General features: G+C 41.4%; 1 protein-coding gene across 8 annotated transcripts in view; it reads left to right on the top strand.

Annotated features, from left to right (window-relative positions):
• The window catches only part of OCA2 (OCA2 melanosomal transmembrane protein), a 298,538-nt gene that overhangs the window by 108,259 nt on the left and 177,537 nt on the right, over nt 1–12,742 (top strand). For all 8 annotated transcript variants that reach the window (XM_059927745.1, XM_059927747.1, XM_059927740.1 and 5 more), the window contains 3 exons: nt 1,809–1,865; nt 8,829–8,953; nt 11,727–11,865. In XM_059927745.1, the coding sequence (XP_059783728.1) occupies nt 1,809–1,865; nt 8,829–8,953; nt 11,727–11,865 (321 nt within the window). The remainder of the gene's footprint in view (nt 1–1,808; nt 1,866–8,828; nt 8,954–11,726; nt 11,866–12,742) is intronic.

The following is a 12,742-nucleotide window of genomic DNA, read 5'->3' as shown; positions in this document are numbered from 1 at the left end:
AGTGCTCTGAACTCAGGCTTCATAGAGGAACGAATGTATTGGGTCCTGAAGTGTATAGGGTTTGCGCCTATGGAAGGAAGAAGGAAGGCATACCAGATGGCTTATAAAATAGGTTTTTTTAAAAACTTAAATGATTGGTATATTAGTTTGCTGGGGCTGCCATAATAAAGTACCACAGACTGGGTAGCTTAAACAACAGAACTGTATTTCCTCATAGTTCTGGAGGCTGGAAGTCTGAGATCAAGGTGTTCACAGGGTTGGTTTCCTCTGAGGCTTCTCTCCTTGACTTGTAGATGATCATCTTCTCCCTGTGTCCTCACATGATTGTCCCTCTGGGCATATCTGTGTCCTCATCTCTTCTTCTTTTAAGGTCACCAGTCATACTGGGTTAGGGCTTCACTTTAATTACCTTCTTAATATAGTTACATTTGGAGCTACTGGGGGTGGTTAGGATTTTAAAAATGAGTGGTTTAATTTTTTTTCTCAAATGGAATCGGTAGAACTTTGCGGGGTGCAGAGACAGTCTATATAACTAGGACCCTGCCTTTTCCACCCTGTTGTGTGCCAGTCAACCACCCATGTGGCCACTTACCCAGTCCCTGAGTTCCAGCATCTCTTGGGTGGTTCTGGCAGCCGACGTGTGGAACAGCTTCACCATGACAGTGGAAGACCACACAGGACCTACCCATCCACGTTCATGTGAAGCTTCCATTGGTGTGTGAAGCTCCACATTCTATAAATGGCCTCACAGTGGCCATTTGGGTTAGGATGAATATTGTTGGTCATGCTAGACAAGGTAGATATTTGTACGGAGTCTAACTTAATTTTTGGACATTATTTGTTTTGCACTGTTTATTTGAAAGACAGTATTGGGCCCACTCTTTTCTAAGTACTTTAGTTTACATAATGCTATTGAATTTTCACAACAACCTTACAAGGAACAGACATTCAGAGATGAGGTGAGAAAACCAAAGTACAGAGAATTAAATAAATTTTTTGCTCAAAGTTAAATTAATCCTAAGTGGCAGAATTGATATTTGAACCTGCATCTTCTCACTCCAAGTTCAGCACGTGGTATGTCACCATCTAAGGAGGTAGAATAGAGAATCTTCCAGAAAGTTCAGGCTGGTTGAAATGTCTGGTTGATTAGACTTAGAATAAATGGGACATTACTTTTTGTTACTATCTAGGATGGTTATTCTCACCAACTCAGTGTCATCAGTAGAAAAACGCAAGTGAGTAGGCCTTCTGGGTTCATATAGAACCCAGAGAATAATCATTTCAATGTAACTACTCTTATTTGCTTGTCTTGATCAAATTGGTGACAAAAATCTGTTAAATTATTTTAGGAAACAAAATTTAAGCCAGTTTAAAAGTCTTAAAACATTGAATTGTTGCTTGTGTGGACACTTAGGTGCAGAAGGCCACATTCCGTCCCATTTCCTTCCCTGTTTCTAGCTTTGTGACTGTGAGCGAGTCACCTTCCATCTCTGCCTGCCAGTTTCCTGGTCTATAAGACAGAGAGTAATTATAACACAGTGTTCACTGTCAAGATCAGATGGAATGATAATGTACCTTGGGCACATATCCCTGGACAAATATAGAGATGCAAACCCACTAGCAAGGGGCTTGATTCAGGGAGTTAGTAAGTGAACCACACTCAGCAAGAGAGTGAGAAGCTTGATGAGGTGGTAGCTTTCATGAAGAGGCCAGAGATCAGATTTGAAAGTGATCACTCTGGTGTCATTTCAGGATGGTGCTGAATGCTGAAGCATTCTCCTTGTCTCCTTTTTCTCTTTTCCCCACAGATGATCTTAGTAGCCATATTTTCAGAGACTGGATTTTTTGATTATTGTGCTGTAAAGGTAAGTTTGATGTGGCATTTAATAGTTATGTATTAATTAATTGACATATTTATTTTTCCACCATTACATATTTAGTGAATAAAACTACCACTTAAAGCAAATATTTTAAAATTCTGTCCTCCTTTTCAAAATTACTGCTGCAAAGCTGGATATAGTTGCTGTGCTAAGTTAGGTGGCTCTGAGCAACACTTTCAGCTTCTCAACAAATAACCAAAGAAGAGGATCAAGGAGAAGAGTACGTGAGTTGAGTGTATGACAGGGTTCAAATTGGCAGGTTGAGAGCTATGCACCAAAACTGTTTTGCACTTCAGAGTATCCAAATATTTTAAGTCATCAGCTTCTGATTACTCCACTTTTTGGTGAAATAATTTCAATGATTACTTTCTAAACATTGAGCATATAAACATTCCTTTTTTTTTTTTACTGTAATTAATTAATTAATTAAAAAAAATCTGTGTTGGAGTATAATTGCTTTACATTGTTGTGTTAGTTTCTGCTGTATAACGAAGTGAATCAGCTATACGTATACATATATCCCCATATACTCTGAGGAACCCACCAGCAATTTCTGACTGGCAGAATTTGTACTGGTCCTGGCTGAAAACCCAGGCCGCACCCAGCAGCCATACCGCAGATAAGCCCAAGCCCACGCTACTCAGATCTCCCAGCTGGATATTGGATATAGCTTTTGATGGTTTAGGGCCTCTTTCACTTGACCCCAGCCGTGTGGGTGACAGGGTCTTGGTGCTCCGGCCTGGTGTCAGGCCTGAGCGTCTGAGGTGGGAGTGCCGAGTTCAGGACATTGGACCACCAGAGACCTCCCAGCCACATGTAATATCAAATGGCGAGAGCTCTTCCGGAACTCTCCATCTCAATGTGAAGACTCAGCTCCACCAACAGCCAGCAAGCTCCAGTGCTGGACACCCCATGCCAAACAACTAGCAAGACAGGAACACACCCCCACACATTAGCAGAGAGGCTGCCTAAAATCATACTAAGTTCACAGACACCCCAAAACAGACCACCAGAAGCAGCCGTGTCCACCAGAGAGACAAGATCCACCCCACCCACCAAAACACGAGCACCAGTCCCCTCCACCAGGAAGCCTACACAAGTCACTGAACCAGCTTCACCAACTGGAGGCAGACACTAAAAACAACAGGAACTACGAACCTGCAGCCTGCAAAATGGAGACCCCAAACACACTAAGTTAAACAAAATGAGAAGACAGAGAAATATGCAGCAGATGAAGGAGCAAGGTAAAAACCCACCAGACCAAACAAATGAAGAGGAAATAGGCAATCTACCTGAAAAAGAATTCAGAGTAATGATAGTAAAGATGATCCAAAATATCAGAAATAGAATGGAGAAAATACAAGAAACGTTTAACAAGGACCTAGAAGAACTAAAGAGCAAACAAACATTGATGAACAACACAAAAAATGATATTACAAATTCTCTAGAAGGAATCAATTGCAGAATAACTGAGGCAGAAGAATGAATAAGTGACCTGGAAGATAAAATAGTGGAACTAACTACCACAGAGCAGAATAGAGAAAAAAGAAAGAAAATTGAGGACAGTCTCAGAGACTTCTGGGATAACATTAAACCCACCAGCATTCAAATTATAGGGGTCTCAGAAGCAGAAGAGAAAAAGAAAGGGTCTGAGAAAATATTTGAGAGATTATAGTTGAAAACTTCCTTACCATGGGAAAGGAAATAGTCAATCAAGTCCAGGAAGATCAGAGAGTCCCATACAGGATCAGTCCAAGGAGCAACATGCCAAGACACATATTAATCAAACTATCAAAAATTAAATACAAAGAAAAAATAAGCAGCAAGGGAAAAGAAACACATAACATACAAGGGACTCCCCATAAGGTCAACAGCTGATCTTTCAGCAGAAACTGCAAGCCAGAAGGGAGTGGCAGGACATATTTGAAGTGATGAAAGGGAAAAACCTACAAGTGACATTACTCTACCCAGCAAGGATCTCATTCAGATTCGATGGAGAAATGAAAACCTTTACAGACAAGCAAAAGTAAAGAGAACTCAGCACCACCAAACCAGCTTTAAAACAAATGCTAAAGGAACTTCTCTAGGCAGGAAAAACAAGAGAAGGAAAAGACCTACAATAACAACCCTAAAACAATTAAGAATATGGTAATAGGAACATACATATCGATAATTACCTTAAATGTAAATGGATTAAATGTTCCAACCAAAAGAGACAGACTGGCTGAATGGATATAAAAACAAGACCCATATATATGCTGTCTACAAGAGACCCACTTCAGACCTAGGGACACATACAGACTGAAAGTGAGGGGATGGAAAAACATATTCCATGCAAATGCAAATCAAAAGGAAGCTGGAGTAACAATACTTATATCAGAAAAAATAGACTTTAAAATAAAGACTATTACAAGAGACAAAGAAGGACACTATATAATGATCAAGGGATCGATTCAAGAAGAAGATATAACAATTGTAAATATTTATGCACCCAACATAGGAGCACCTCAATACATAAGGCAAATACTAACAGCCATAAAAGGGGAAATTGACAGTAACACAATCATAGTAGGGGACTTTAACACCCCACTTTCACCAATGGACAGATCATCCAAAATGAAAATAAATAAGGAAACACAAGCTTTAAATGATACATTAAACAATGGACTTAATTGATATTTATAGGACATTCCAACCAAAAACAACAGAATACACATTTTTCTCAAGTGCTCATGGAATATTCTACAGGATAGATCATATCTTGGGTCACAAATCAAGCCTTGGTAAATTTAAGAAAATTGAAATTCTCTCAAGTGTCTTTTCAGACCAGAATGCTATGAGACTAGATACTAATTACAAAAAAAAAGCTGTAAAAAATACAAACATATGCAGGCTAAACAATACACTACTAAATAACAAATAGATCACTGAAGAAATCAAAGAGGAAATCAAAAAATACCTGGAAATAGAGGAAATGAAAACACGACGACCCAAAACCTATGTGATGCTGCAAAAGCAGTTCTAAGAGGGAAGTTTATAGCAATACAATCCTACCTCAAGAAAAAAAAAGCATCTCAAAACACAACTTCACCTTACACCTAGAGCAATTAGAGAAAGAAGAACAAAAAAACCCAAAGTTAGTAGAAGGAAAGAAATCATAAAGATCCGATCAGAAATAAATGAAAAAGAAATGAAAGAAACAATAGCAAAGATCAGTATAACTAAAAGCTGGTTCTTTGAGAAGATAAACAAAATTGATAAACCATTAGCCAGACTCATCAAGAAAAAAAGGGAGAAGACTCAAATCAATAGAATTAGAAATGAAAAAGGAGAAGTAACAACTGACACTGCAGAAATACAAAGGATCATGAGAGATTACTACAAGCAACTCTATGCCAATAAAATGGACAAACTGGAAGAAATGGACAAATTCTTAGAAATGCACAACCTGTCGAGACTGAACCAGGAAGAAATAGAAAATATGAACAGACCAATCACAAACAATGAATTTGAAACTGTGATTAAAAATTTTCCAACAAACAAAAGCCCAGGACCAGATGGCTTCACAGGCGAATTCTATGAAACATTTAGAGAAGAGCTAACACCCATCCTTCTCACACTCTTCCAAAATATAACAGAGGGAGGAACACTCCCAAACTCATTATGTGAGGCCACCAGCACACTGATACCAAAACCAGACAAAGATGTCACAAAGAAAGAAAACCACAGGCCAATATCACTGATTAACATAGATGCAAAAATCCTCAACAAAATACTAGCAAACAGAAACAAACAGCACATTAAAAGGATCATACACCATGATCAAGTGGGGTTTATCCCAGGAATGCAAGGATTCTTCAATATATGCAAATCAATCAATGTGATAAATGATATTAACAAATTGAATGAGAAAAACCATATGATCATCTCAATAGATGCAGAAAAAGCTTTTGACAAAATTCAACACCCATTTATGATAAAATCCCTCCAGAAAGTAGGTATAGAGGAAACCCACCTCAACATGATAAAAGCCATATATGACAAACCCAGAGCCAACATCGTTCTCAATGGCGAAAACTGAAACTGTCCTCTAAGATCAGGAAAAAGGCAAGGTCGCCCACTCTCAACACTACTATTCAACATAGTTTTGGAAGTTTTAGCCACAGTAATCAGAGAAATTGGAAAAGAAGAAGTAAAACTGTCACTGTTTGCAGTTGACATAATACTATACATAGAGAATCCTAAAGATTGCTACCAGAAAACTACTAGAGCTAATCAATGAATTTGGTAAAGTAGCAGTATAAAAAATTAATGCACAGAAATCTCTTGCATTCCTATGCACTAATGATGAAAAACCTGAAAGAAATTAAGGAAACACTCCCATTTGCCATTACAACAGAAAAATAAAATACCTAGGAATAAACCTACCTAAGGAGACAAAAGACCTGTATGCAGAAAACTATAAGACACTGATGAAAGAAATTAAAGATGATACAAACAGATGGAGAGATTATACCATGTTCTTGGATTGGAAGAATCAATACTGGGAAAATGACTATACTACCCAAAGCAATCTATAGATTCAATGCATCCCTATCAAACTACTAATGGCATTTTTCACAGAACTAGAACAAAAATTTCAGAATATGTATAGAAACACAAAATACCCCGAATTGCCAAAGCAATATTGAGAAAGAAAAACGGAACTGGAGGAATCAGGCTCCCAGACTTCAGACTATTCTACAAAGCTACAGTAATCAAGACAGTATGGTACTGGCACAAAACCAGAAATATAGATCAATGGAACAGGATAGAAAGCCCAGAGGTAAACCCACACACATATAGTCACCGTATCTTTGATAAAGGAGGCAAGAATATACAATGGAGAAAAGACAGCCTCTTCAAAAAGTGGTGCTGGGCAAACTGAACAGCTACATGTAAGAGAATGAAATTAGAACACTTCCTAACACCATACACAAAAATAAACTCAAAATGGATTAAAGACCTAAATATAAGGCCAAACACTATAAAACTCTTAGAGGAAAACAGAGGCAGAACACTCTATGACATAAATCACAGCAAGATCCTTTTGGACCCACCTCCTAGAGAAAGGTAAATAAAAACAAAAATAAATAAATGGGATATAATGAAACAAAAGCTTTTGCACAGCAAAGGAATTATAAACAAGATGAAAAGACAACCCTTAGAATGGGAGAAAATATTTGCAAATGAAGCAACTGACAAAGGATTAATCTCCAAAATATACAAGCAGCTCATGCAGCTCAATATCCAAAAAATAAACAACACAATCTAAAAATGGGCAGAAGACCTAAATAGATATTTCTGCAGTGAAGATATACAGATTGCCAACAAACACATGAAAGGATGCTCAACATCACTAATCATTAGAGACATGCAAATCAAAACTACAATGAGTTATCACCTGACACTGGTCAGAATGGCCATTTTCAAAATATCTACAAACAATAAATGCTGGAGAGGGTGTGGAGAAAAGGGAACCCTCTTGCACTGTTGGTGGGAATGTAAAATGACACAGCCATTATGGAGAACAGTATGGAGGTTCCTTAAAAAACTAAAAATAAAACTACCATATGACCCCTCAATCCCACTACTGGGCATATACCCTGAGAAAACCATAATTCAAAAAGTGTCATGGACCACAATGTTCATTGTAGCACTATTTACAATAGCCAGGACATGGAAGCAATCTAAGTGTCCATTGACAGATGAATGGATAAAGAAGATGTGTCACATATATACAATGGAATATTACTCAACCATAAAGAGAAATGAAATTGAGTTATTTGTAGTGAGGTGGATGGACCTAGAATCTGTCATACAGAGTGAAGTAAGTCAGAAAGAGAAAAACAAATACTGTATGCTAACACATATATATGTAATCTAAAAAAAAATCTTTCTGAAGAACCTAGGGGTAGGACAGGAATAAAGATGCAGACGTAGAGAATGGACTTGAGAACACAGGTCAGGGAAGGGTAAGCTGGGATGAAGTGAGAGAGTAGCATTAACATATATACACTACCAAATGTAAAATAGATAGCTAGGGGGAAGAAACTACATAGCACAGGGAGATCAGCTTGGTGCTTTGTGACCACCTAGAGAGATGGGATAGGGAGTGTGGTAGGGAGATACAAGAGGGAGTGGATATGGGGATATATGTATACATATAGTTGATTCACTTCATTATACAGCAGAAACTAACACAACTTTTTAAAACAATTATACTCCAATAAAGATGTTAAAAAAAACGAAAACAAAAACCAAAAACGAACAAACAAAGAATTTGTATTGGTCCTATTACTCGGGGTTGGCAGGAAGACATCTTGTCGTGCTCTGCTAACGAAAGACTAGTGCTGGGCTTGATATTTTTTAATTTGGAACTGAAAAGTTCTTTTAAAAAATTATTTACTTCACAAAGCCCTTTCCGAATCTTGAATGATAGAACAATTCTGTGATTTTTGCCGTCTTTGTGCACCATCTTGCACCTCCCAGGTACTATCTGGCCTCTTCCTCCCAATACCTTGGTACTGAAAGTAACCCCTAGATCCCCAAAGATCAGCAGACTCTAGGATCAGGTGGATCTCAAAGTCACAGCCCAAGCTGTCCAACCAAGAGGAGTGTGTAAAAGACTAGGGGATACAGGGGTGACAGGCCGTCACCTTGTGACAGATTGACCACCACAGGGCACCGAGAAGGAGAATCTGAGGGAACGAACATAGGCCAGGGTGGATTTAGAACGTCTAGGTCTAGCCATTACTGCCTCATCTCAGCAGATTTAGGAGTTTGTGGGTCTAAGTTTTAATCCTCCCTGCAATGTTTATTTAGACCCTTAGTTCTAGAGACCCTAATGAAATGTTGCATCTGTTCTTTGACCCTGCTGATCCTGGCTTGTTCTTTATTGTGCTGCAGGCATACCAACTGTCCCGGGGAAGAGTGTGGGCCATGATCATCATGCTGTGTCTCATTGTCGCCGTCCTTTCTGCCTTCCTGGACAACGTCACCACAGCGCTCCTCTTCACTCCCGTGACCATAAGGTAGGCAGAGTGGCACCGTGTGGGCATCAGGCCAGGCTCACGGCAACGCATGCTGGCTGCTGACCTTGCCCTCCACCCGTGTGCTTGGGTCTGGCCTGCACACCCACTGGGACTGTGGCTCTGTGTGCATGGCTGTGACAGTGGCAGTGGTGGTTGCAGAAACGCTGCAGGAGTCAGCACACATGGGCCTTTGTGTCCTGTGGGACAGACCATCAGGGGCCAGGAGTTCTGGCCCATGGGCTCCGTGGGGCGCTCAGCCAGAGAGTGGGAGGTGGGGCTGCTGTCCTGCTCTGGCAGGCTCCTCGTGGGAGGATTGGACCTGGCAAGGCCTTGCAAGGTAACTTTGGGAAAGAGAAATTCAGTTTGATTCTATTTTGCTCCTTTTAATTCCACCCACTTCCTTTGTTTGACGTTCACCGAGCACCACAGGCTGATCACCTGGAGCCTCCTGGGGCTTGGGCTTCAGCCTGTCATTGTGCAGCCCCTTCCAAGGTCATGGACGTACACTTGTATCTAGACTTTATGTTCTTTATTTTAAAGATGGTTCCCAGCATATCATGGTCTTCCCCTGCTTAGACCCATCATGTGCTGGTGCTGGCTGGTCCTGGGGAGACTGAGGGGACACAGGTATGGCTGGTGGTTTCTGGGAAGCTAGGTAGTGAGGACCTTTAGACAAGTCACTTCAGCTGCACTGATCTGGGTTGTACCATCAAAGAGATTAACCCAAACTAGTGTTCTGAGGATTCTGCCAGATAAGAGATTCTGCTGCACTTGAGGCATGAGACACAGCAAGTTCAATGTCACCAGCGAGGGGCTACTTCCAGAGCTCAGGACTAATTCTGGGCAATGCCTTTGTTGTTGGAAGAGCAGTGACCCTCAGAGGAGGAGTGAGTTGGAGTGTGGGGTGGGGAGAGGAGAATGAAGGGTAGAGAGGAGCAGAGAGCGGGCAGCACCCCACGGATTGGCCTGCAGTGTCACAAGTCAGCCTGCTGCTCAGGCTTCTGCGAGCTTGACTACATTGTCATGGCCCACGTGCAAATATAGATTTGAGGGGAGGGACGCTGGACTCAGCGTTCCTGCACAGGGGGCATAGCACCTTCCAGTACCCAGGGTTCTTCTGAGGGTAAATGGGGGATGGAGGGTGTTGTAAACTGTAGCACATGCTAAAACCAACCCTGCCCCTAGGACACCTCAGGGGGCAAGAGGCAGTTCACACCCACTCCACTTCAACCAGGGCAACTCTGCTGCTATCACTAGTTTGAAAATCGTCTCATAATGTGCCAGATCCCAGCATGTCACTGCACTCTCTGATGATGGCACCCACGTTCTCAGCATCCCTGTATAACCTGGGCAGCTGAGGGTTGTCTCAGCCTTGCTGGGATTTGTTTATATCCTCAGTGTTCTAGGAACTGGCTTTGTAATTTTATGTGAGAATAGCAATTCCATTTATTAATTTAAAAATTACATCTTTCAAGATCAAAATGTTGGTGTGCTCAGATTCACTGTTTATACTACCATATTCTTCATGACTCTATAAACTTAATCACATTTCTTCTGCTTTTGTCTGGATTGAGTAGCGCTAGTCTTTACAGTTAAACAGCCAGATCTGGCGTTGTTGATTAGCACACACTAATCCTTTTCTTGCTAGAAGCAGAGCCGGGACCTCCTAAGCTGACAGCTCCTGCTGCTGATTGGGGTCTGATCCTCTTTTTTGGATTCATCCCTGTCCCTGGTCCCTGGACACCGCTCCCTTCTCAGCTTCCACATGGTTCTGTAGGCCAGTCCCCCTCAGAAGAGCTGCTGGCTGTGCTCTGAGCTGGGAGGTGGTAGAAAGGACCCTTGAGGGACTTCCTAGACTCCGCACTTCCACTGCAGGGGGCATGGGTTCAATCCCTGGTCAAGGAACTAAGATCCCGCATGCCGCGGAGTGGCCAAAAAAAAAAAAAAGAAAGGACCTTTGATTGCAGCAGGGACCCCCCTCACCGCCAACTTCCAGACCCAGGCCTGGCTTTTTTAAGGAAGTGGGCAATGTGATGGGCAGGTGGAGGAAGAAATACCATGAGGTATTTCCTAATCTTTCTTTAGAGCAGCCTTTTCTCAACTGTGTGCTCAGTGGACCCACTTGTGGAGCTCTAAACGCTGCTGCCCAGGTCCAGGCCCAGGGATTGATCTGTCGTGAGCTGGGCAGCGAGACTGTCAAGATTCCCAGACAAATCTAGTGTGTAGCCAAGGTGGAGAACCACTGCTGTAGAGTGTGTGCCCCTTGTTAATATTAAGCTTAGGGCCTCAGCATTTGAAAAGTGTAATGTGGGTAAGGAGCTAGGTTGGCAGGCTTGGTGTGAGCCACTGGGTGGCGGTGCTTTCTGCTCTAGCCTCACCCTACTCAGAGGGGTCTGGTGGCAAAAACGCATTCATCCGTGCCAGAGTCTGGCCTGCACAGGGTCCTGCACCCTGAGTGCTTCCTCTAGACCTGTGGGAGCGAGACAGGAGTATATTTTCACATGGATGGTTCAGATGGGTTGTATGTTAACTTTCAGAGAAATCTAATGCTGAGAGTCAACTTTATCCAGTAGCTCTGTAGCATTGTTGTCCTTTTTTACCCCTCAGCATTGCCCTTCTCACAGGTGTGTGAGTGTGCGCATGCATGTGCACGAGCACGTGCATACACATGCCTCCCTTGTACAAGCAAATGCTTTAAAAAAATTTAAATCTTACATGGGCCATTCACAATGTGAATAGTGGGACTGTTTTCATTTTCCTCCATTCATGACAGATTGTGTGAGGTGCTCAATCTTGATCCAAGACAAGTCCTGATTGCAGAAGTGATCTTCACAAACATTGGAGGAGCTGCCACTGCCATTGGAGACCCTCCAAATGTCATTATTGTTTCCAACGAGGAGTTGAGGAAGATGGTATGTATCAGTATAACAGGGTTGCTTCCAATAAATATAAGTGTGCAGCTTACCTGCACACTTAATAAAATTTTACCCTGAATGGATGTCACTTCTTCATATGAAGTGCTCTTGGTCATCTTGAGAGTGGGAAGTTAGGTGACTGATCCTCTAATTTACAGTTAAGTGGTCTGAATTGATTTCACTTTTTTTTTTAACATCTTGATTGGACTATAATTACTTTACAATGGTGTGTTAGTTTCTGCTGTATAACAAAGTGAATCAGCTATACGTACACATATATCCTCATATCTCCTCCCTCTTGCATCTCCCTCCCAACCTCCCTATCCCACCCCTCTAGGTGGACACAAAGCACCGAGCTGATCTCCCTGTGCTATGCAGTTGCTTCCCACTAGCTATCTATTTTACTTTTGGTAGTTTATATATGTCAATGCCACTCCCTCACTTTGTCCCAGCTTATCCTTCCACATCCCCATGTCCTCAAGTCCATTCTCTACGTCTGCATCTTTATTCCTGTCCTGCCCCTAGGTTCTTCAGAACCAGTTTTTTTTTTTTAGATTCCATATATATGTGTTAGCATACGGTATTTGTTTTTCTCTTCATGACTTACTTCACTCCATATGACAGATTTTAGGTCCATCCACCTCACTACAAATAACTCAATTTCATTTCTTTTTATGGCTGGGTAATATTCCATTGTATATATGTGCCGCATCTTCTTTATCCATTCATCTGTTGATGGACACTTAGGTTGCTTCAATGTCCTGACTATTGTAAATAGAGCTGTAGTCAACATTGTGGTACATGACACTTTTTGAATTATGGTTTTCTCAAGGCATATGCTCAGTAGTGGGATTTGTGGGTCATATGGTAGTTC

The sequence above is a fragment of the Balaenoptera ricei genome, chromosome 7 (genome assembly GCF_028023285.1).
Source record: "Balaenoptera ricei isolate mBalRic1 chromosome 7, mBalRic1.hap2, whole genome shotgun sequence".
Lineage (NCBI taxonomy): Eukaryota > Metazoa > Chordata > Mammalia > Artiodactyla > Balaenopteridae > Balaenoptera > Balaenoptera ricei.
The sequence above is the reverse complement of the archived record's forward strand: the minus strand, read 5'-3'. Positions and strand labels throughout refer to the sequence as shown.